The 24,482-nt window shown below is 55.5% G+C and overlaps 2 protein-coding genes across 2 annotated transcripts; one reads left to right on the top strand and one right to left on the bottom strand.

Moving 5' to 3' along the window:
- Nucleotides 1-229: 229 nt before the first annotated feature.
- TWF2 (twinfilin actin binding protein 2) lies at nucleotides 230-9,843 on the bottom strand. The gene is made up of 9 exons (XM_082701965.1): nucleotides 9,593-9,843; nucleotides 6,029-6,106; nucleotides 3,725-3,903; nucleotides 3,264-3,359; nucleotides 2,946-3,050; nucleotides 2,676-2,801; nucleotides 1,441-1,591; nucleotides 1,197-1,318; nucleotides 230-823 (listed from the first exon to the last, which is right to left on the bottom strand). The coding sequence occupies exons 1-9, from the start codon at nucleotides 9,615-9,617 to the stop codon at nucleotides 656-658; spliced, it is 1,050 nt and encodes a 349-aa protein (XP_082558091.1). The 5' UTR covers nucleotides 9,618-9,843; the 3' UTR covers nucleotides 230-655.
- An 8,652-nt stretch (nucleotides 9,844-18,495) lies between these two features.
- PPM1M (protein phosphatase, Mg2+/Mn2+ dependent 1M) lies at nucleotides 18,496-23,285 on the top strand. Its single transcript, XM_082701781.1, has 10 exons — nucleotides 18,496-18,786; nucleotides 19,521-19,644; nucleotides 19,786-20,040; nucleotides 20,486-20,598; nucleotides 20,935-21,019; nucleotides 21,122-21,240; nucleotides 21,405-21,468; nucleotides 21,700-21,807; nucleotides 21,921-22,069; nucleotides 22,408-23,285. Exons 1-10 carry the CDS (start codon nucleotides 18,563-18,565, stop codon nucleotides 22,550-22,552), a joined length of 1,386 nt encoding a protein of 461 aa, XP_082557907.1. The 5' UTR covers nucleotides 18,496-18,562; the 3' UTR covers nucleotides 22,553-23,285.
- Nucleotides 23,286-24,482: the final 1,197 nt, after the last annotated feature.

Below are 24,482 nucleotides of genomic sequence, written 5' to 3'. Positions count from 1 at the left end.
GCTGAGCGCCCATCAACAGGGACCCATGTGAGGCTTGTGTCCACGTACACACACACACACACACACACACACACACACACACTGCCATTCACCTGTAGCCAGGAGTGCTGGAACCCCACCCAGCAGCCTGAGCGGGCTGACAGGCCCCATCCGAGTTCAGAGGGGCCAGCTATAGACAGTTTCCCAATTCCCAGGGCCAGAGGTAACTCCTCCGGGCCAGACTCAGATGTTGATTTAAAAATATTTTATTCTTTAAAAAATACAGCATTCAACCATCTGTCCTTCAGTGGCCCCCTACCCTAGCCCTGACTGAACCTACCCCTGTGTCCAAAGGCTATTGGGCTACCCCAGTCTCAGTTCCCCCTGGGGGCCAAGCTCATTTCAGGCTCCCTACCCAGCCCCCTTGAGCCAGCCAGGCAGGGTCCCCAGACCCCTTGGGCACACAGATGAGAGGCAAGGACAGCAACAGGGGGAAGGTCACAAAATGCCAGCCCAGTGGCCCTTGGAAGCTGCAAGAATGTTCTGTCACCAGCCCTCCTGCCGCACGGAAAGTAAGCCTACCCTGGAGCCCAGGCTGGGAAGGAGGCAGGTGGCTAGGAGCAGTGGGATGCAGAGCCCCACAGTCCACATGCCGGCATGGCTCGGGTCCGGCCACCTAGCTGTCATCCCCATTCTCGCCGGGGCCACGGATGAGGCGCTTGTGGCCCCGCTTGCCCCCTGGGCCCTTGGGCTTGGCGAAGGCCTGCTTGAAGGCGTGTTGTTTGGGGTGCACCTCGTCGTAGAGGAACTCGGCCGTCAGCTCCGCCCCATCGCCAATCTCGATCTGCATGGGGCAAGGGACATATCACCCTGGCTCACCCCCACTCCTGGGGCACCCCCGTGACCTCTCACACTCCAGCCCTGGGATCTTCTCCCAGATCCCCATTTGGAATGCCACCCCCAGGAACAAAGAGTTGGGGCCTGCTGCCCTGTATGCCTTGGAGACCCCCTACCTGCCTTCCAGACCCAAGGAAAGGAGAGTTGTAGGAGGCCAAGGCTGGGCTTGTCCACACCACCGGTCAGCTGGCCCCATTCCTGCCCATGGAACACGGCACTAACCCCCTAAACCCCGACCACTGCCTTGGGACCCCAGTGTCCCGGTGGAGGGTGGTGGTACCGGCCCTTGGGCAGTGAGACTCTGGGGAATGGGCACCCACCTTCTTGGAGATCTCCAGCTGGAAGTCCTGCTCCACAGAGTCAAGGAGGCGACTCTTGCAGCTGGAATAGAGCATGCGCTCCTTGATGCTGCACTTGTACCCTGGCATCGAGTAGATGAACACTGCGGGGGTGAGGGGTTGGGCGTGAGCTGAGCAGGGAGGCCTGCTAAGCCACACCCCCTGCAGCAAGGCCACCCAGCTCTGGTCCAGAGGCATGGGAGCCCTGCTGTGGCCACTCACTCACCCACAGACTCGAGGGGGTCACCCTCATGGGTGTGCTTGTAGAGGAAGAAGTGGTAACGGGCAGCGTCTCGGGGAACCCTTGAGGGCAGCTGGGCCACTTCTGTGGGCTCCGTGTGTACCAGCTCGATTGTCTCCCGCTCCAGGTCCAGCTTCTGCCCAGAGCAAGGGGAGATGGGAGAACATTAGCAGGCGAGGGCCTGGGCCCACCCTAGGGAACAAGAAGTCCCCAAGGGGACAGGCAGGAGCTAGGGCAGGGCCTGTCTGTGGTCTCCTTTTCTCAGGACTCCCCACCCCAGTGGCCATCCTGCATGGGGGTCCCTGTGAAGAGGCCACACCTGGGCCCCTACCTCTGCCCTTTTGAAAGCTCTGCTAGAGGAGGAAGGCCCACCAAGGGCAGTGGACAGGATTGTGAGGAAGGCCTTGACCGGAGGGAGGCACCACACTATCAGGCTGGCCTATTCTCAGGGGTGAGGCTTCTTGGAGAACACGCATCAGACGGAAGGAACCATTCTGCTTGGTGGGGGAGGCATGGGGCCCCTGGCTGGCTCTGTGGGTGGAGCATATGACTCTTGGTCTGTTCAAGCCCCACGCTGGGTGTAGAGCTTATTTTAAAAAAAAAGAAAAAGAAAAGAAAAGGAAGGACAAAAGAAAGGGCAGGGACGCCTGGGTGGCTCAGTCAGTTAAGCATCCAACTTTTGATTTTGGCTCCGGTCATGATCTCAGGGACATGGGATTGAGCCCGAGTCAGACTCCACACTCAATTCTCTCTCTCCCTCTCCCTCTGCCCCTCCCCATCAGCTCACGCTCTCTCTCAAATAAATAAATAAATAAATAAATCTTAAGTAAAAAAAAAAAAAAAGAAGAAGAAATAAAGAAAGGGGGAAGCCTGGCCACTGGACCAGGAGGCCCTGAGTAGAGGGGGCAGCTGGGGGGGCCTGCATAGGGCGCCTCGGACAGGCAGGACTCAGGTCTAAGGGGTCAGCGTGCACTCCAGGGTGAGTATGTGTGTGCAGTGAAGAGGCCAGAGTGAGGGACAGTATGTCATAGATGTCCCCGCAGGTAAGCAAGGACTGAGCAAGGCAGGGGGACACCGTCTCTGGGGTTGCACTCCGAAGAGGACCGGGTAGGGACAGAGAGGGGGCGAGGCACAGCTGGGCACCCGCCCTCCGCCCCGTACATGGGTCCCAGCAGGACCAGGGCCACGGCACCGTGTATCTGGGCAGGATGGACACCCACCAGCTGGATGTAGTTGACGGTCTTCTGTCTGAGCTGCTGCAGGGCCCTCTGGGCAGCCGGCTGCAGTGGGAAGGTGAGGCCCTGCAGGGTCTGGTGCTTGCTTTCCACACTGATCTCTGTCTTCACCTGGGGGCGGGGAAAGAGTGAGGGAGGCCCTGACCTGCCTGACCAGGGGGTTGCCCTCCTGGAGCACAGGCCAGCCAGCTGGGCCCCATGAGACCTGGAGGGCCTTAGGCTGGGACTTCTGCCCAACCAGTCCCGTGCATCTACCTCATTAATACGGATCTGCTGAAGCTCTCTCTCAGCCGACGTCAGTGGGGCAGGCGCCGCACAGGACGATAGGTGCTTCTGGTACCCAGCAAAGGAGAGGTCATCCTGCCGTGCAGAAGCATGAATGGGCACCTTGGGGTGGGCTGGCAGAATCCCACTGAGCACGCCAGCTGGCAGACCCTGGATTCTCCCAGCGCTCCCCATGCCTCTCCACACCTCCCCATGCCTGGCACCCACTTCCTGGGTGACCCTGCGTCACATCCCACCCTCTGTGGGTCTGTGATCCCCATCTGGTAGAGTCTGGCCCAGGGGGCCTACCTTCACAGTCCCAAAAAGCTCATCTTTGATGTGGCCGCCCCCAAACTCCTTCTTCACTGTGGCCCGTGTGGCTGCGTACAGCATCTTCAGCCGCACCTGGAGGGCAGAAGCTGAGCCATGAGACCCCTCCAGGCAGGGCTATCTCTCTGGGGAGGAGCAGAAGCCTCTGGGGCACGAGGCTCTGGGTGGGGACTGGGGCATGGCTTTGTGCCCATATACCCAGCAGAGGGCGCAGCACAGGGCAAGGACCTCTCTGCCTCCCAGAGCCAGACTAAGGTGTCTTGGGAGGCCTCTAAGAGAGGCCAGGCTCCCAGCACAGAGCCTTGCCCTCTCTCAGACTCTGGGGCAGGACCTGGTGTCTCCCCACCCAGAATCCTCAGGGCAGGGCCTTGGTCTCGTGCTCAGACCCAGCTTCCCCTCTCCCCTGCTCTGTGGGATGGGCAGGAGTCCCCAGGACTCACGGGAGAATTGTCAGGTGACCAGGCAAGGAAGAGCCATTCGAAGCCCTGGGCGTTCTGGGAGTCCAGGCGGTAGAGCAGATAGCAGGGTTCCTGGGTGTCCAGCAGCGGCAGCACGGCCCTGTCGTAGTCCTGCTCCCAGGTGCCCATCAGCTCCCGTGAGGCACCCAGCACGAGCTGCTCTGGGGGCAGAGGCCGGGTGAGCCAAGAAGTAGCCATCTCCCACGCTCACCTCGGACTGCGGACCTCCTCGGCTGGGGCACAGATCTGCTGTCCACCCCACCACCTTCCCCAGGAGCTCACAAGTCCCTGAATGATGAGGCGATGGGACTGAACCCCTGAACGAGTCATGAATGAACGAGGGCCCAGCACCACCAGCTCCACGACTGCACAACCCACGCACACAGACACAGGTTCGAGAACGCGTCGCAGATGCCCGAATGCTGACCAGCACAAGGAGACGAGAATACGTCCACAGAGGCCCAAACACTGACCAGCACAAGGAGACACGCCACTTCTGTTGGCCATGGCCACCAATTGCCCACCCTTCTCAGAACAACCCTGCTGAGGGAGGTGGGGGTGTCCAGCCTCAGGCCACAGCGAGCTGCAGAAGCAAAGAGGGAGACCGGAGCTCCTCCCAGACACTACATAAACGGGTGTTCTGCTGCCACCAGCTAGCGGAAGTCCCCTCCCCAAAAAGTCAGAAACCTGTTAGCACCTGTGGCCCACAGGCCAGCCACCTCCCTGGCTAGTGCACTTGGGCAGAATGGGCCACCGAGGCTGGACATCCATTTGATCTACCCGACCACAGGGCCATAGCAGGGCATCAAACACCAGCCCAGGTGTGATCGCTACATGGCCACGGAGTACCTGACCACCAGGCCCTCCTGATGAAGGCAAGGGGCCTAGCTGTCTGGAGCCCAGACATGTCAGGCCCCCTAGCCTCTTTGCAGGTCTCGGCCTCCTCACAGATCCTCCCAGAACTCAGATGGGATCAAGGGTGAAAACCAGCAGGCACAGTGGGCCCCACCGCACTGCCAAAAGTGTTTAATTTGTGGCCAATGTTTTCAAAATGAGAAGTTTTACCTAAGAAGTGGGATGGACAGATTTCCTAGAAGGTGCTCAAGGCTCACTCGATAGGAGGTGGGCCATGGCCGCCTGTTGGGGGCCTGAACCTTCCTAGGGACTCCCAGGTGCCCCACCAACCACAAAGCAGAATGGAGCTAAGCGCCCACCCAGAGATTCCTCCGGCTAAACACATGGAAGTCCTGTCTGGGAGGCAAGCGGGAGGCTGAGGACTAGGGCCAATGAGTCTCTCTCTTTGTGGGGCAGGGGGCTTGTGGCTTGTCACCCCAGAAAGCCTTTACTCTTGACCTACCACAGTGACCCTGACCCAGTGTCTGAGGGCATCTGAACTCAGGGACCCTGGGTAAAACCTAGCATAGCTCTGGCACTGAAGCCTGGGGTGAATTCTGGGTCTGTGCTTTGCATCAATTTAATGGGTGAAAAGTCAGCTGGGGACCAAGCCCATTCGGGGGGGTCCCTCCAAAGGGCTCACAACTGCTGTCTACCGAGTACTGGAAGGATTCATAGTGGGGGGGCCTGGCCCACTCCCAGTGTCCGCCCCCCTCACATCGAGGGACAACCCGTCAGCATGAAGGGAAAGCCTCAGTCTAGTCCTCTACCTCCTCAAACTCTCCCCCCACTTCAGACCTCAGCTCAAGCTCACCCACCTGCAACCCCTATAGGCAAGCCTCGGGTTCCCAGCGTCCAGGCCAAGGCCTGGCCAAGCCTGAAACCCCGAGTCACGTTCTCAAAGCAAGCTGGGCATGAGTCGCTTTGCCTTGTTGCAGGGGCACTTCCCAAGGGCAGGGCCTCTGGTTTCTCCTTGGGATTCCCCCCCAGCCCCCGGCCAGCAGCCAAGCCAGGCCAGCCTGCCGATCACAGAGGGAGGTGAGTGGCACTTGCCACATGGGGCAGCAACCTGGCCTCACTGGTCCCCCGCCCCCATGCCCAGCCCAGCATCCCAACTAGGGCTCTGATCCCTATGCAGCCTCTGGGGAGCTGGACAGGACCCCCAGGCAGGGCTCTCTTTGCTGCCTCCCCAGCTTTTGACTCCCTGCTCTATGTAACAATCATATACACTTCCACTCCTCTCCTACAAAGCACCTCCCATCCCCAGATGGAAAGAGTGAGGTCCTGAAGGGGCTGGAGGCCAAGGTCCAAGCAGCTCAAAGAGAAGCAGTGTGGTCCAGCCACAGGCCTATGCCCTAGCTCATCCAATGGGGAACAGTAGGGGACACTCACCATCCTCAATGACGACTTTGATGAGCCGGACAGAGCCCGCCCGAGCCTTAGCGAAGAATTCCTTCAGCTCCTCGGTGGCTACGAGAACAAGAAACATGGTGAGAGACGAGCAGGCAGGGCGAGCAGGGTGGACTGGGACACGTTCAGAGCCCGTTCTGTCCTGTGGGGTCTGCTGGTGGAGCTGGGAGCTGGGTTAAATAGGGCCCCCCATGTGACTGGGAACCTGACCCGGCCCATGAACAGAAGCTCCCAAATTTAGCCAGCAGTGTGGCCCGCTGGCTCAGATAGCTCTGATGACAGCAGAGGTGCGGATGGGCCAGCCCACTCAAGGGCGGGGCGGGCTCTGGGACAGGCCAGGCCTCCCAGAGCCAAGAGCCCCCATCTGTCCCCTGCCCCCTACGTAGGCCCAGCACTGAACCAGCCTGTGACACTCTGTCGGATCCACAAACACAGAAATAGGTCAACAAATGCCCCCACTGTCGACAGACCACTATGTCCATGAACACACACACACACACACACACACACAGGCACACATGCCTCCCCTGTTGTGTACGCCCTCGGATCCCTCCTCAGTCCAGCATGTGTGAACGTAACAAATAAATCTGACAGAGTGGAGAAGAGATGCAAACGCCCTCACACAGGAAAACCCACTCAGCTGGTCAAACATAAGGGGACACACACATTTAGACACGCCCACCTACACAGAGACACAGTCCCCAGAGTAACAAACACACAGGCCTGCCCACTCGGCCCCAGCCCCTCACCCAGGCTGCCTCACCCTCAAAGGCAAGGAGCCCAGCCCAAGCACAGGCCTGCCAGAGGCAATGACGCCCCAGCCCTGAGGCAGTCCAGAAAGCTCCCAGACAAGGAGGAGTAGCAATCAGGAACTCTCCAAAACAGACCCTATCTTGGTCCTTAAGTCACAGAGCCGGAAGGTGACAGCCAAAAGGATCCCAAGGGCAGAGGTGAGGACTAGGGATGTCACAGATCTACCAGTGGTTCAGACACAGATACCAAAGTCCAAATGGGGAAGGGCCCGATGTGGGTCTCTGGGTGTGCTGGGCCAGGCCAGCGTGACCTTGAAGCTACCCAAGGGTCAGAATTCTGCAGGAACACAGCGGGAGGGCTGAGGTCAGAGAATATTTATAGGGCCAGACTGGGCAACTTGGGGGTGTGGGGGGGCACCTTTAGGAAAACAAACTCTGGTCATGTCCTCAGGGCCCTTCAAGCAGGGTGACCATGAGCCTGAAATCTCGGGCCACCCTCCATGGCTGCTGGGCGCGAAGCATTCCAACCGACCATCCTTGGGATGGAGACACAGCCCCACTGGGCCAGGACAGAGCTACCTATCAGCAGACCCCAAGCAGGTCCCTGAGGTAAAGCCTGGCCTCTGGGTCTCCACCTTTCCCATAGACCTTGCTGAGCCTCAAACCCATCTATACTGTGGAGCTAAGAGTCTTAAACTGTAGAGAGCCACGCTAAGGAGTAAATGAGAAAAAATGTTCAGTAACAGGGCCTCTACAAATAACAATCATTAAATAATCATTAAATCATATTACTGTAATGATGGCAGGGCAGGCTGTGCTGAGAGGCCCTTTCCACCTGCTCAGACCTTCTGGAAGGTAAAGTCAAGAAGCTCCCCTAAGGGAGAGGCTGCCACGCCCCTTCTAGAGTTACTAGGACAGAGTGACACCCCAGTAGTGGAAGAGACATCCCCCTCCATGACTCCTCAGCCACCATCAATAATCCAGAGGCCAGGCCTGGGACACCTGAGACCCTCTCATCAAAGATTCATGCTCTCCCACCTCCCTGCCCCCACCTCTGCTGCCCTGCCCACCCTCCACCCTGCTAAGCCTCAAGTTACAAGTCCCCCACCCCCTGCCCTGCTCTGAGGTCACCAGATCCACAGTTATGGCCACGACTGGGCTGGCATCTGGGCATCCAGGGTATTTGATCTCACCTGCCAGCTCCCCGGGCCAGAAAGGGGAAGGAGTCTGCTGCTCGTAGGTAGGAGGGCTGGGGGCAGCCCAGGGCCCAGTGATCCCCTAAGCAGGCCTGTCTCACCATGTGGGAAATGAAGGCGTGAGGCAGGGCCTTGGCCATGGGACGTGTCAGTCCTAAGAAGGGAGGAGGGGCCCTGACTTCCGATGCCCTCTGAGATGGAGGCAGCAGCAGTGACCAAAGGGGAAGGAAGGGGCAAGTCCAGGGCGAGCTGTTCCCTTCTGTGGGACTGAGTCACGAAGCCACCCTCCAGCTCCTCCAGCTCCTTCTGGAGAGGCTGGCCCACTGGCAGGAGGCTGGCCCTGACCCAGACCCCTGCCTTTTCTGGTCCTGTGGGGCGGGGCCAGGGAAACCCTCTAGCTTGTCTACCCACCAAGTAGCCACTACGACCACAAGCCAAGCTGACATCCAGGCAGCTGGTCGATGGTGGTGGTGTCCCCGGGCTGGGGATCCTTGTGTGGTGGGAGGAGGAGTGGCTGAGGGCCAAACCACCAGGCTGTCGGCTGTCTGGGCAAGCAGCCTGCACCTTTCCCAAAGGCCAGGCAGGCCTCCCAAGTCAGTGACAGAGGGGGACACTCAGACCCGGGTAGGGTCAGAACACCTGGCTCCTGGCCACTGCTTCTCCCCAGCCTGTGTAAAGAGGAAACTAGGCCCTTGGGGGAGGGGGTGACGCTCTAGGATGGAGAAACTTAGGGTAGGGGGCATTCGCCTGGAGTCTCTAAAGCCAGGACCCTCCCTCACAAACCCTAAATGTGGACCCTCTGGGACTTTCCAACCCTGGCTGGGGCAGTCTCAGGAGATCAAAGTGGAAAATGGTAGGGAGGTAAGAGGTCAAGGTCAGATTAGCAACTCTCCCCATCCCACTTTGAAGGCCCTGTGCCCAGTTTTTCCTAGTCTAACTTGCTCCAACGTGTCAGGGTCCTATGAGGAGCCAAAGGTCAGGGACCCATCCTCACACAGGCACAAATCCACAGAAGCCATACACAGACACATCTGATAACAGGCATCCGTGGTAACAAATGCACATTGAGATGTAGCCCAACTGTGCACACACACACACACACAGACACCCACAGACATGTGCACATAGTCACAGAACACTGATGCCTAAAGATGGTTCCATGCGACAGTGGTCGTTCAATCAGCTATTAGTGCCTGTGCATGAAGCACCCTAGACATAACACAAGCAGGCACATCCAGATGTGCAAATACAGGACAAGTGCACATGCGCGCGCATCCCCCCAGATGTGCACGTCCGGTACGCCCACCACCTGAAGGAAACAAAAATATACAGATGGGTACACACAGGCACACCCACCCCCAGATGGGCATACTGATAGTTCCACTCCAGCTGTGCACCTACACGTACACCCACTCCCAACTATGCACAGTAAGTCGCACGCCCCCAGGTGTGTCCACCCCAGTCGACCCGCGGCTGCAAAAGAGAACAGGAAGCTTCCCCAGGCTGGTACCAGTGAGGAGAGGGGCTGAGCGTCAGGGAGGGGGCGCAGCCGCGAGTGGAGCCCCTCTGCCCTCTGCCCGCCCACCATCCGCCCTCACCGTGGATGCCCGTCTGGTGCGCCATGGCTCCGTGCCCCGCTCCGCCCGCGCCCTTGGAGCCCTCGGCTCAGCCCTGGACCCGATCCGCTCGCCCGGCCCGGGAGGAGGAGGAGGATGTGGCGGCGACCGCCCAGCCTCGCGCAGCTTCCCGGGCGGTGCCGCAGGACCGGCCCAGCGCGCCCCGCCCCCGACGGGCGAGGCCGGGATGGGGGCGGGAACTCGGGGCCGCGCGTGCGCGCACCGTGCGCCTTGTTCCGGGTGGGCCCAGCGCCGGGAGTCAGTCGGTGACGCCGCGCGCCTGCGCGGGCCTGTTTGTAGCGAAGAACAGGGCTTGCGTGGGTTCGAGCATGCGTGGGCGCACGCGGGGGTGTGTGTGCGCCCTGAGCCGAGTGGGTGGGTGTCTGGCTGTGCGCGTCCGGGAGCGCGCGCGCGCGTCTGTGCGCCCCGGGATAGGTGGTTTCCAGTTGGGGTGGGATCTGCGCCCCACTTATGGCCTTTTATGGCCGGGAAGGGGATTCGTGTGCGGATGTGCGCGCGTATGTTTGTGCCGCAACCCTTTTCCTAGAGACGTTTCCTGTGCGCCTCCAGCGAAGCTCCTCGAGGCACTTCCAGGCTGGCGTGGCTGCAGGCCTGTCCTGAGAGTGGGAGGCCGGACTGACATGCCAGGTAGTTAGCAGATGAACCTGTGGCAGGGAGGACCTAGCCCAGAGAGCAAGGAGTCACCAGGAGGTGAAGTTTGGGTGAAGACCTGGAGGTCAGCCTAGTAGAGCAGAGGGAGAAGTTTTCTGAGAAGAGGAAACTACAGGTGAAAAGGCCTAGAGGTTGAGGAGAGCCAGGGCTTCGCGACTGACGAGCTTCCCAACTCCTAATGAACTTCTGGCTCCAGACTCAGCGTCTTGGCCTTTTGTGGCATCGCCCTGCTGGGACCGGCCAATCAACATAATGTAGCTTCCAGGCCCCTGTGAGTTAGTGGTGAACACGTGACCCCAGTCAGTCCAATCAGAGCCTGTCCCGGCTTGCTGGGAAGATTGGGAAGGAGGCCACGTTTTGGGTCTTGGGGTTGTTGGGAGTTAATGATGGAGTATGGGGCCTGCCTAGCGACTGGCGCCGGCTTGAGCTCCACACTCACTGTCCCACTACCCCACCCTGAGTAAAGAGCATGGCGCCCTCCTCTGTGTGCTCCAAGCCCTGGGTTTCTCATTTCCTGAGAGTCCAGCAAACACAAAACTGAAGGATTTTCTTTTTTTTCTTTTAAGAGAGAGAGAGAGAGACCCTGCGCGGGGTGAGGGGAGGGATACAGAGCGGGAGAGAGAGAATCTTAAGCAGTCTCATTGCTCAGTGCAGAACCCAATGCCAGGCTTGATTCCACAACTCTGAGATCATGACCTGCTCAGAAATGGAGAGTTGGTTGCTTAACGCACAGAGCCACCCAGGCAGCCTGAAGAATTTTTTTTTCTTTTTTTTCCTTCCTTCCTATTTCTTTCTCTCTTTTTCCTTCCTTCCTTCCATCCTTTTCTTATTTTATCTATTTATCTGAGTGAGAGAGATCACAGAGGAAGAGGGAGAAACAGATTTGCTGCTGAGTGGAGAGCCCACTGTGGTCCCAGATTCCAGAACCCCAAGATCAGGACCTGAGCAGAAGGCAGACGCTTAACCGACTGAGCCACCCAGGCTCGGGATTTTCTTGTTTTTCTTCCTGTGCACACCCTGAGGCCTGAGCCTGTGCAGTGTGCTCACGTTGGCCACACCAGAACTCGCAATGGACCATAAAAACTGTGTGGCTTCACGGGCTGCCCTTGGAAGAATAGTTCACGGGCACACTCTTGACTCAGCCCTGTCCCATCACATCACAGAGGGACCAGAGCCAACAATTACATCAACTCTCAGACCTGGCCACCTCCACGGGAGCAGTGGGCAATTCCACAGAAGCAGAAGAGCCTCAAGTTCTTAGAAACAGGAATTAGCCAAGAAAACAGGTTCACGAAAAATAATAATATTATGTTCCCCTTAGCAATAGCAATGTCCATCACGGGGTGCCTGGGTGGCTCAGTGGTTTAGGCCTCTGCCTTCGGCTTGGGTCATGATCTCGGGTTCCTGGGATCGAGCCCCGCATCGGGCTCTCTGCTCAGTGGGGAGTCTGCTTCCCCCTCTCTCTATTTGCCTGTCTCTCTGCCTACTTGTGATCTCTCTCTATCAAATAAATAAATAAAAATCTTAAAAAAAAAAAAAGAAAAAAAAGAAATGTCCATCACTGGATGAACTGTGACTGCCTTAATGGCACGGTCTCCCTTGCTGCTGCCAGACTAACCCCTGCCTGCATCATTCCCTTTGTTTTTATGGCTGCCTGATACCTATATCTGCTTTTTTATTGTCTTCCCTCTACCAGTAGTTAACTTTTTGCCCCTGCTGTATCCCCAATACCTAAAACAGTGCACAGCATTGGTAAGTGTTAAGTGATATTTGCCAAATAAACAAATGAATGAACAATTAGTCTTGGGGCACCTGGCTGGTTCAGTCAGTAGAGCATGAGACTCTGGGTCTCAAGGTTGTGAGTTTTCAGCCCCATATCAGGTGTAGTATTTACTTAAAAAAAAAAAAAAATAGAGTCTATGTGTTGCACCCTTCTATGTACTGGGCACATTTATTTAATCCTCCTGACACCCCTAGGAGGGAGGTGTTACTGTCTTTTACAGTTGAAGAATCAGAGGTTTGGAGAGATAGAGTGATTTGATATAGGTCACAAGGTAGTGAGTGTCCCCAGAAACTTAGTTTCCTTTACTGAAGGCAGTGGAACAGTCAAAAGATGAGAAATCCTATTGGGCAGTGATCTTCATCCCCTCCATCAGTAGCTCACACTACAATGAGGAGGGTTTGACGAGGGAAGGAAACTCCTTGGGAGATGGGTTCTAGCCCAGTCCTGCTCAGCTTCACAGCCTGGGATGCAGGCAAGGAGCCCAAGGGCCAGCAGAATGCCCAGACTCCAACCCTGGTTGAGATCTGGTTTCAGGCAGAAAGATGAGAAAGCTGCATACAGCAACTCACATGAGCCCAGGATGAACACAGTATCCAGGAACAGGTTAGTTGTCCCTTTCTGATGTTTCCCAACACAGTCAGCCACTGAAATTATTAGAACATACTGTTTTATTTTTTTTTTTCCAGGTGGATCCAAGGTTTAATTTTTTTTTTTTAAGTGAGCTATAAAAATACTGAAGAACAAAGGGGAAATTTTCTAGAATCTTGGAGTGAAGGCTTTCTGAGTATGTCACCAAATTCCAGCAGCCATAAAAGAACAAAAAATGATAAATTCCTTTACATTAAAAATTAAAAATCTATATGGAAAAAGCCACCATCAAAACCAAAACACAAACAAGAAACTGTAATTGGCTACCAAAAACATAATTGTATCTCATTTCTTTTTTTTTTTTAAGATTTTATTTATTTATTTGACAGAGATCACAAGTAGGCAGAGAGGCAGACAGAGAGAGAGGAAGGGAAGCAGGCTCCCCGCTGAGCAGACAGCCCAATGCAGGGCTTGATTCGGGGCTTGATGTAGGGCTCAGGACTCTGGGATCATGACCTGAGCCAAAGGCAGAGGCTTTAACCCACTGAGCCACCCAGGCGCCCCTTGTATCTCATTTCAAAATAAAGAGCTCTGGGGCATCGGAGTGGCTCAGTCAGTTGGGCGTCAGACTCTTGATTTTGGCTCAGGTCATGGTCTCAGAGTCAGGGATTAAGTTCGAGGTGGGCTCCCTGCTCAGTGGGGAGTCCGCTGGAGATTGTCTCCCTCTGCCCCTCCCCTCACTCTCTTTCTCTCAATACATAAATAAATAAAATCTTAAGAATAAATAAATCAAGAGTTCTGAAATCAATATGAAAAAACCCAATGGCTCCCTAAGAAACTGGGCAAAGGATACAGACTATTCACAGAAAAAGAAATACAAATAGGTCTCTCAGAACTATGAAAAATTGATTATCCTTTCTCACTGAGATAAATGGAAGTCGAACTAGACTTGCATATCTTTACCTATAGGGAAAGATTAAAAACTTCAGTGAAAAACTGTCATGGTCAAATGATGGAAAAATAGGTTAATGGGAGAGCAAATCGGTGCAACCTTCATGTAGGACAATATCTACAAAATTGTGAACATGTATGCTCCCCTCCTTTTATGAATTGAGGTGAAATACACATAACATAAAATTAACCAGGGCACCTGGATGGCTCAGTCAGTTGAGCGTCTGCCTTTGGCTCAGGTTATGATCTCAGGATCCTAGGATGGAGTCCCATCCCCTGCTCCCTGCTCAGTGGGGAGCCTGCTTCTTCCTCTCCCTCTGCCTCTCCCCCTGCTTGTGCGCTCTGTTAAATAAATAAAATCTTTTTTAAAAAATATAACCATCTTAAAGTGATCAAGTCAGTACATTCACTATGTTGTACAACCACCATCTCTAGTTCTAAAACATTTTCATCACTCCGAAAGAAAACGGTATTTATCAAGCAGTTACTCCCTGTTCCTCCCTCCTTCAGCCTCTGGCCACCTGTAGTCTGCTTTCTGTTTCCATGGATTGACCTATTTTGGATATTTCATTTGAATGGAAAGATAAAACGCAAGACCTTTTATATCTGGCTTTTTTCATTTAGCATAATGCTCATCTACATTGTGGCATACAACAGTACTTGGGTTTTTTTAATAGCTGAATAATGTTCCATTGCCTGTGTATTCCACAGTTTGCTTATCCATTTGTCCATGATGTTTTTGTCATTTCCACCTTTGGGCTATTGTGAATAATGCTGGTATGAACAACGCATATGCCTTTGGCCCAACAGTTCCATTACTAGGAACTGATCCTACCAATACGCCCTCACAAAAAAATGTAAAGCAAATAACTAAAAACCAGCTGAATGTCCACCACTGAGAGGCTAGCTATCTAAAATCTGTATTTTTGCAGAGACTACTCTGTAGCCTTAACAATAAGGCAGCTCTTCAAGGACTAATACTAAAAGAAGTATCTTCTATGAAAATGTCAGGTGTAGCTCATGGCATAGAGTACACTATCACTCGTGTAAAGAAAAGGAGGGGAGGAGGAAAGATTTTACATAAATGTAATTTTAAAATTATTTAAAGTGAGATATAATTGACATATCACATTGTATCTGTTTTAGGTGTACAACAGTGATTTAATATTTGTATATTTCATGAAACGATCACAGTAAGTTTAGTTAACATCCATCACTATGGGAGTTACAAATATTTTTCTTGTGATGAGAACTTTTAAGATCTGCTCTCTTAGCAACTTTCAGATGTGCAATACAGCAGTGCTAACTATAGTCACCAAGCTATAGATTACATTCCCAGAATTTACTTACCTTATAACTGGAAGTTTGTATCTTTTGACCAACTTCCTCCCATTTTGCCAACCCCCGCCCCCAACCTCTGACAACCAGCAGTCTGTCCTCTGTGTCTATGAATTTGGGATTTGTTTGTTTATATTCCATGTACAAGTGAGATCACACAGTGTTTATCTTTTTCAGACTTATTTCATTTAGCATAATGCACTCATGGTCCATTTGTGTTGTTGCAAATGGCGGAATTCCCTTTTTTAATGGCTGAGTAATATCCGTGTGTGCACACATGTGCGCTCCTCACTGTCTTCATCCATTCATCCCTCAGTGGACACTGATTGTTTCCATGTCCTAGCTATTGTAAATAATGCTGACGTGAACATGAAGGTGCCCATGGTTTCAAGATGTTGATTTCACTTTCTTAGGATAAATACCCAGAAGTGAAGTTGCTGGATCATAGGGTTTTATTTTTAATTTTGAGGAACCTCCATACTGTTTTCCACACTGGCTGCAACCCATTTACAATCCTACCAACAGTGCACAAGAATTCCCCCACATCCTCGCCAACACTCATTATTTCTTGTCTTACAGGCAATTATTTATTTATTTATTTATTTATTTATTTTGCTTGAATTTGCACAGAATATCTGGCATCTCTGGAAGGATCTGCAAGAAACTAGTAGTACTGGATGTCTCCCAGGAGAGGAACTGCATGGCCAGGGAGGAAATGGGGTTGTGCGCGGAGACTTGTTACTAAATACACTTTCATACCTTTTGAATTGGGTTTTTTTTTTAAAGGCCTTCCCCCCCCCCTCCAAAGTAATCTCTATGCCCAATTTGGGACTTGAACTCATGACCCTGAGATGGAGTGTAGCATATTCTACTGAGCCAGTCAGGCACCCCATCTTTGAAATTTTGAGTTGTGGGACTCAACAAAAACTATTCTCATTGTGAGGGGAAAAATGTAGCATAAAAATCTTTTTCTTTTAAACTTGCTCCTCCCCACCCCCCTCCCCCACATGCTGGCTGAGTTAGCTGAGGAGAGGCGTCTGGCCAGGAGCTGGGGCAAGCTTGGGTTCATCTGAACAGTAGGGAGAAGGGTGTTGCCGGAGGGTGAGGATTTGCATGGCCCCCAGGATGGGCTCAGCCCAGGAATGAAGGGAGACCCACCCCAAGGAACCTCGCCTACAATTTCAGACAATAGAGATGGAAGTGCCTGGAAATTTCTGGAGAAAGAAAAAGGCAAATGGCCAATCCAAAAGTCTGGGAATGAGAGGGGCACTGGATTGTAGAAGCAGCAACAGTCAGAAGACAATGAAGAGAGAAGTCAGAATTCTGAAACAAAGTATCAGTAAAAGCAAAGGCTTTTGCCCCATGATGGGTGTAGAGCTTACTTTAAAGTGGGGCGTGGCTTTTGAGACAAACCTTTTCAGACTTGCAAGGACCCAGGGAATTACCTTCCAGTCATCCTTTCTTGGAAAGTTGTTAGAGGATGTGCTTCAGCAAAATGAGGTAGAAAACTAAGATAGTCAGGCTTGGGATCCAAACAAGAGTAGAGGCCGGAGGAGCCTCTGTGGCACTGACAGAACACTCAGGCCACCTTGGGATAGGGAGGACGGGACCACCATAGGACTCCACAGCTATACTGAGCAACAGACCACCTCTGCCACCCAGAGCTTCTCTGAATAGACTTGAGAGGATCAGATTCATCCCACCCAGGGAAGCCCAAGACAGTGGGTTGGAGCTTGTGTCATTTTATTTTATTTTATTTTATTTTATTTTATTTTATTTTATTTTTTAAAGAATTTATTTATTTATTTGACAGACAGAGATCACAAGTAGGCAGAGAGGCAGGCAGAGAGAGAGGAGGAAGCAGGCTCCCCACTGAGCAGAGAGTCCGATGTGGGGCTCCATCCCAGGACCCTGGGATCATGACCCGAGCCGAAGGCATAGGCTTTAACCCACTGAGCCACCCAGGCGCCCCGAGCTTGTGTCATTTTAGATTTTAAAACCCTCTGAGCCATTAGCTGGTGGGGGAAAGGAGGTCTGCCTCCTCAGGTAGGTCTGCCCCACCCTGGGTCCCTGGTCCCTGGTCTTTCTGTTCCAATGATAGGCCATAGCTCAGGTGTCCTCTAGAAAGCTTTTTCTGACTTTTCCCCACCCCCTTGCCAGCTGGACCAAGCACCATCTATCAGGACTTCACCACCAGAGCAGGGGAGCCCATCTCCATTAGTGCTGTGTGCCTGCCCCCAGTGTGGGGCCCCGGTGCACACAGTGGGGTCAGTAAGTTAGCCCCCAGGCTGCTCTGCACTGGAGTCATCTGAGGGAGGGGACATGGGACACAGCTTCCTGTCTCAAGAACAGCCCTCCCTGGGCAGGGGGACCCCCCAGTGAGGCAGGGCTGGCACCCAGAGAAGTAGGGCCTTGTGAACCTGTATGTTCCAGGCTTAGCCGTGGAGGCAAAGGAAGGGACTCCTCCTGCAGCCCTCCCCGAGGACCCTGGGCTAAGGGGCTCAGGGACTTTGAGGTGGCAAGCCTGCCTTTCTGGAGGCGGAAAGGGGAAGAGAAATCCCCTGGGGGCGGGGGGAGGTTCTGAGTCAGCTGAACTGTCATAATGGAAACAGCACACCCTGGGTATCAGGACACTTCTCCTCTGTGGCCTTAGAGACCCCTTATGAGACAGAAAGAACAGTCCTGTGCCAGGAGTTGGGCTTAAGTGACAGAAGGGTGACAAAGCCTCTGTTAACAGGCAAGGGAGACACTGCTGCTGACCCCCCCGTGACAGCTGGTCAGCGGGGAAGAGACTGCAACATCTCTCCTCCAGCAAAGATGAAAGTCTTTCACTTCCTTAGTTCCAAGTCTGCACTCAGGTTGGAGCCTTTTGGGGACCACGAGTTCCCTTTGTCCACCAGCCAGTGAAGAGCCTGCTGTCTGTCCACAGAGGATATCTTGACTGGGGGGGTGGGGGAAGTCATTTGAGAGGCTGTCCCCTAACTGGGGAGCGGCCTCCCGCGATGAGAAAGGCCAGGGTGACCACCAAGGCCCATCTGGGGGCGGAAGGTGACAGACTACGGGGGTGGTGAATGAAGGCCACCTGGGAGAACCCAGTGCTCTGAGACTTACTCAACGCCTCAGTCTGACACCTCTAAGCACATCCTGTTCCCATCTTCCCCTTGCGCAAGGCTGGGGCCCAGCAGGAGGAGGCCAGAGGCTCTGCTGCATGGGGCGGGGGACGGCGTGGACGCCCCGGCTGCCTTCATTCGACCCCGTCACTTCGCTGGGTTGGGGGTGGCCAGGAGGGCCTTTCCCGTGGCCAGGGCCAGCGCCCCCCCCCCCCCCCCCCGCGTGTGCAGCTGCACCCGGCCTGCTCGGGCGGGTGTGTGACGCGGGCAAGCCGCTGGGCTTCTCGAGGCCTCAGTTTTCTTGCCCGTGAAGTGGGCTTGACAACAGCCTCAGCTTCTCAGGGCCGTGACGAGGCTCAGCAGTCCCGGGGGCGCCCATGCCGCGCGCGCACTCCCCGCGGGAGGCCGGAGTTTGGGGGCGTCACCGCCCCGCCCCCGGCCCCGCCCCCGGCCCCGGTCCGCTTCCTCCTCCCGCCCGGCGCCCCGCGGGCAGCCCCCTGCCGCCGCACCATGTCCGCCGGCTGGTTCCGGCGCCGCTTTCTGCCGGGGGGTCCGCTCCCCGCGCCGCGGCCCCCCCGGCCGCGCGCCAGCCCAGTGCCCTACCGGCGGCCCCGCTTTCTGCGCGGCTCGGGCTCGGGCCCCAGCCCCGCCGACGCCCCGCGCAGACCGGACGCCCGGCCTGTGCGCAGCCCGGCGCGGGGCCGCGCGCTGCCCTGGAATGCAGGCTACGCCGAGTGAGTGCCCCGCCCCGGGAGCCCACCCCACCCCTCGGATCCCTACTCCAGTCCCTCGGGCTCCCCCACCCCGCCCCTCGGGTTCCCTCCCGCCCCGGCCCTGCTGGGTCAGCCCCAGAGCCGGGACCAACCTGGAAAATAGCCTAAGCTGAGCGAGTGCCCCCACCCCCGGCCAGTGGATAGCCCCCTCCTGTCCTCACCTGGGACTCTGGACAGCCTCCTCCCCCGCCCCCCGCCAATCCCCGCCCCACCCTTTTCTTTGGAACTCCAGCCTCCCTCAGAGAGGCTTGCGACTTGGGAAGGACCTGCACCTCTGGGGCTTCCAGGATGAGGCAGGGACACTGGACAGAGTTCCAGCACTGTGGATCTTGGAGCTCACTGGCAGGCATGCATCTCACACTGGGTTGTGGCCTGTGCTGTATGGGACTGCAAATCTGGCTGAGATGGGGCAGAGGATAGGCAAAGGAGCCCAGATGTCCCCAAGCAGCACCCCCCCTCACCTCCCAGCCCAGGTCAGCGGGTAGTCTCCCAGGGGATCTGGGCCCCAGAGTTCTGCCTTAGTCTGAGGTTACTGATCAGTTCGGAAACTTAACACTGTCCAGGTGCCTGTTAGGGGCAGCATGGGGGCTGCTGCCTCAGAGGTAGGGCTGGCTCCTTCTGTGTACCAGCTCTGGTTCTGCCCATGGGGGTATGGGTGTGTCCCTGAAGGGTCACTGGTCACTTACCGGCCTCAGGATCATCAATGCAGAGAAATCTGAGTTCAATGAGGATCAGGCGGCCTGTGGGCAGCTGTGCATACGGAGATGTGAGTTTGGGGCCGAAGAGGACCAGGAGTGGCTGGCCCTGTGCTCAGAGGAGGTGAGTGCAGCTGGGCCTATGCCCATCTTACAGGCTGGGACCAGGACTGCAAGTTGAGGTTCTTGCTTTAGTGTCCCACTCTGGGCCGGGGGACAACTGGCGAAGCCAGGCAGAGCCTGATGCCAAGCCCTTCCGGCACAGCTCCTGACAGGTCATTACTGGGCCCTGTTTGATGGGCACGGCGGTCCGGCTGCGGCCATCCTGGCTGCTAACACCCTGCACTCCTGCCTGCGCCGGCAGCTGGAGGCCGTGGTGGAGGGTGTAGTGGCCACTCGGCCCCCCATGCACCTCAGCGGCCATTGCGTCTGCACCAGTGATCCCCAGTTTGTGGAAGAAAAGGGCATTAGGGCGGAAGACTTGGTGATCGGGGCTCTGGAGAGTGCCTTCCAGGAATGTGTGAGTGTGGCCTTTGCCTGGGGAAGGGTCCAGGGACCTGAGGGGCATCCCTGCCCACAGCAGTGGTTTCCTGGGATCTTTGCACTGGGAGGACAGGATGGGGTTGGCTTGTTAGTAGTGATCATCGCTATCATCATAAGCCCTCCCATTTATCCAGTTGTGTGGTATGCGCCGGGGGGTTTTCCATGCCCCATACCTCATGCACCCCTCTGGTCCTTCTTGGTGCAGGGGTGGCTTTCCCTTCCTCAGTTCTGATTAGGACTTCCCTCCCTCCCAGGGGATACGCCTGGATCCTCTGACCACAAGGATCCTGGAGTCAGAGCTAGACCTTGCGTGGGGACCACCAGGCTTGCTGTTGGGGAAGTGAACTCTGGGGTGGGGACTGGGGACGGAGTGGTGTGATGGCAGTGCCAGCAGCAGCTCAGGTGGCTTCGGTTTGCCCCAGGATGAGGTGATCGGGCGGGAGCTGGAGGCCTCGGGCCAGGTGGGCGGCTGCACAGCCCTGGTGGCTGTGTCCCTGCAGGGAAAGCTGTATGTGGCCAATGCTGGGGACAGCAGGTAAGAGCCAGAGGGTAGGCAGGGCGGGGTGGGCAGGTGGGCACCAGAGGCATGGGGGACAGTGAAAGGGGGTTGGAAGTGGAGGGATGGATATGGGGACTGACTGGCTAAGTTGCTTACGTACCTGGTGTGTCAGCTGAGTGGACGGCAGATGCCAGGGAGGGCAGGAGGCCTGAGCCTTTATTCTGCAGGCTGTAGGTAGTCATGGGGGCTTTGAGCAAGAGACTGGCATAGGCAGAGCTGGTCCCTGGTGGCTGGAGGAGGGGCCAACAGGATGGAGGCCATGAACGAGGGCAGAGTCTGCCCCACAGACCTCTCTTTGTCAACCCTGTCCAGGGCCATATTGGTACGAAAAGATGAGATCCGGCCCCTGAGCTCTGAGTTCACCCCAGAGACTGAGCGGCAGCGGATCCAGCAGCTGGTAGGTGTCTTGCAGAGGGAGGCTGTGGATCCCCAACTTGTGAGTCCCCAGTCACCAGAGGCCACCAGAGAGCCTGATCTGTGCCTGGCCTCCCTACCCGAGGCCTTTGTCTACCCCGAGCTTCTGGCTGGTGAGTTCACCCGACTGGAGTTCCCTCGGCGACTGAAGGGTGATGACTTGGGGCAGAAGGTTTTGTTCCGGGATCACCACATGAGGGGCTGGTGAGCGAGGTGGGCTTGGGAGACAGTGGGGAGAGCCCTGGTGTCCAGGCCCAGTGTGTGGACTTGGGGCTGTCCTCTTTCAGCCTGGGCAGGGTGGGCTCTGTGGTGCAGGGAGGTGAGGGGGTGGGTGGGGCCTGGGTTGACGCTGGGTCTGACCCTGGTAGGAGCTACAAGTGTGTGGAGAAGTCGGATCTCAAGTACCCACTGATCCATGGACAGGGTAGGCAGGTCAGTGAATGGCCCCCTCTTAAGAACCCCTCTTAAATTGCTCCCTGGAGAGAGGGGAGCTCCCTTCTTCCTTGTTGGGTGGACTGTAGCTGAGGTCACGGAGTTTGCCCCAAGGCTACAGGATGTCTGTCCCTCATCCCAGGGCACCTGAGGGCCACGGTACGCTTCTGTGTGCTTTATTTGCACATTTGACAGCAAACAGCTGTCACCTCACGTCTCCCTTGTCCCCAGGCTCGGTTACTGGGAACATTGGCCGTCTCCCGGGGCCTGGGAGACCATCAGCTCAGAGTCCTGGACACAAACATTCAGCTCAAGCCCTTCTTGCTCTCTGTCCCACAGGTGAGTGGCCCACAGACAGTCCACACCAGCTTCCGTCTGCCCAGAAAGGCAGACGACGAGGCTGGCGGGAGCAGGGAAGGGAGTGCTGAGGGACCCTCAGGCTTAACTTGCAGGTAACCATACTGGATGTGGACCAACTGGAGCTACAGGAGGAGGATGTGGTTGTCATGGCAACTGATGGTCTCTGGGATGTCCTGTCCAATGAGCAGGTGGCACAGCTAGTGCGGAGCTTCCTCCCTGGCAACCGAGAGGACCCACACAGGTACTGTAGCTTCAACGACACTAGGAAGTAGTTGTGGCCGAGAAGACAGCGCTGGTGATGAACCTGGCTCAGGACAGGTGGTCAGGAGCAGAGAGGGCTATCTCAAACTTCTGGGGGGTGATGGTGGGTCCCCAAAACCTCTGGGTTCAGAAATCCCCAGGACCAAAATCTCCATGGTCCAGCCTGTGGCCATCCCATGCTTGTGGCCTTGCCTGGCCCTACAGCTGGACTGCATTGTTTGGGTCCCCACATGTCTAGCTGTATGCAAGTTCTCCCTGAGGACTGCCCTTGCCTCTCTGCTCTGGCTCCAAAGTGCATCCGTAGGATGATCCCCACAGGTTCTCGGAGCTGGCCCAAATGCTGATACACAGCACACAGGGAAAGGACGACGGTCCCACAGGAGAAGGGCAGGTGTCCTACGATGACATCTCGGTGTTCGTGATTCCCTTGCACAACCAGGGCCAGAGGAGCGATGGCCACTGAGGATTCAGACACTATACCCCAGAACCACTCTGGGGCCGAGTATAGTCCGGGCATCCCTCCATCAGTCAACAGCAGGCCTACCTGCCCTGCGCCAGACACGATGGGTTGATCCCACACCCCAGCCCATCTCAAGGAGAGCATTTACAGCAGGCAGTCAGAGCTGGAAGAGTACGGAGAGCCCTGCTCCCCGGGTCCCTCTTCAGGAAGGCAGGGCAAGAGCGCAGTTATCAGGAACCTCCCTTTACAATGTAGGAAACCCATGTGGGGCTCCTCTGACAGGGTCTTTGCAACTCAACGTTATTCCCAGATGGGGACAGCCGGACTAAGGGTGCTGGCCATGAATGCCTGGAGGGGCAGAAGAGCCTGTTTGAATCTAGGTCTCCAACCCATGAATGTCAGAGTATTTACTCAATAACCTCCAAAGCCTATGGAGGGTGCCTTATGGGAAGCTGTGGGTAGCCTCCTGTCTGCTCAACAGCCATCTTAAATCAGCCCCTTGAGAGACCAGCCCAGCCCAGCCTGGCTCCCCTCTGCCACTGGAGGTGAGGCCCAGGCCCAGGTGCTAAAGGTGGGGCAGAATAGAAAGAGGCAAGAGGAGCCCCCCCATTTTGCTAAGCCAGGAATGTCCCTGATAACTCCCTCCTGGCCCCAGCTCTGCCCCAAGCTGATGTGCCAGCAATGTGGTTTTGTTGCTCCCCATCCCCTCCCTATTATTAAATGTTTGTGTGCTGAAGACTCTTGTGAATCATGAACTGCTTTTAAGCTTGGCATTATAGTACACCTTTTTGCTCATTCTTGTTACTTTCCATACAATCAATCTTTGCTCCCCCTTGCAAGTCTGCCTATAGTCAGGACTGCATTTTCTCCGAGGGCCTCTCTAGTCCCCAGTATGGGGTGAGCCCCAGTGAGAGAACTGTGGTTCAGGGAACAGAAAAGTCTCTGCTACCATCTGCGGGTCCCTGGGTTGAAGTACCTTCTGGTACACCAACATTAACTTGGTTTCGCATGATGATTTCAATAAACCAAGAATTAGTTGGAGACAAATCACTCAGTGTTCCAGAGCTTGCTGTCTGATGAACAGCTTAGTTCTCCACCTTCCCCACCAGACTGTCATCACCTAGCACTTGCCAAGGCCCGGGTGCTTGGGAGCACTTGTTGAATTACAAGGCGACCACCTTTATGACCTCAGCCTCACACTCCTACTTTAGTTTACAACGGGGACAAATTCTGTTCAGGCATCTTGCAACCCCAGATGGGGACCAGGAGGGACATGGGCTAAGAAGCACCAGAACTGAAGGTAAAACTTATATGTTTATACTATCAGGGAGGTTCTCAAGCCCCCTTTCCTACCCATTAACTCACTTTATTTTTATTTTGTGCCCCCTCCCTTTTTTTTAAGTAAGCTCCATGCCAGTGTGGAGCTTGAACTCATGATCCTGAGATCAAGAGTCACATGTTCTACTGACTTAGCCAGCCAGGAGCCCCTCATTAACTCATTTTAGACGCTCATTTCCTGTACATTCTCCAAGGAAGGGGTAGGGAAAACTACCCAAATTTCTCATTTTTCAGTCCTGTCCCACAGCCCCACACTTCTGGACTTCCGTATGTCCACAGCTAGGTCCTGACACCCCGGGGACCCCTGAAGCACGGGCAGCCTCTCCAGGCCTGCTCCAGTTGGGCGGCTAGCCGAGGCACAGCGCGCCTTACCAGCCTGCAGTTCCACTTCCTGTCTTCAGCAGCCGCCCCCGCCCCCGGCAGTGTGGGCAGCACCCTGCACCTGTCTCTCCCCCACATCAACTGCTCAGGCAGCTCACCCTGGCAGCCCGCTGCCTGCTCTTGCTCCTCACACAAGGCTGAAGCCCACGGAACAGCACAGCGGGTCTCTGGACTGCCTAAGCTACAGGAGTAGTGGCTGCAGGGACCGCCACAC

Source organism: Mustela nivalis (assembly GCF_964662115.1).
Source record: "Mustela nivalis genome assembly, chromosome: 1".
NCBI classification, from domain to species: domain Eukaryota; kingdom Metazoa; phylum Chordata; class Mammalia; order Carnivora; family Mustelidae; genus Mustela; species Mustela nivalis.
Note: the sequence above shows the minus strand (reverse complement) of the source record. Positions and strands in the feature narration are given on the sequence as shown.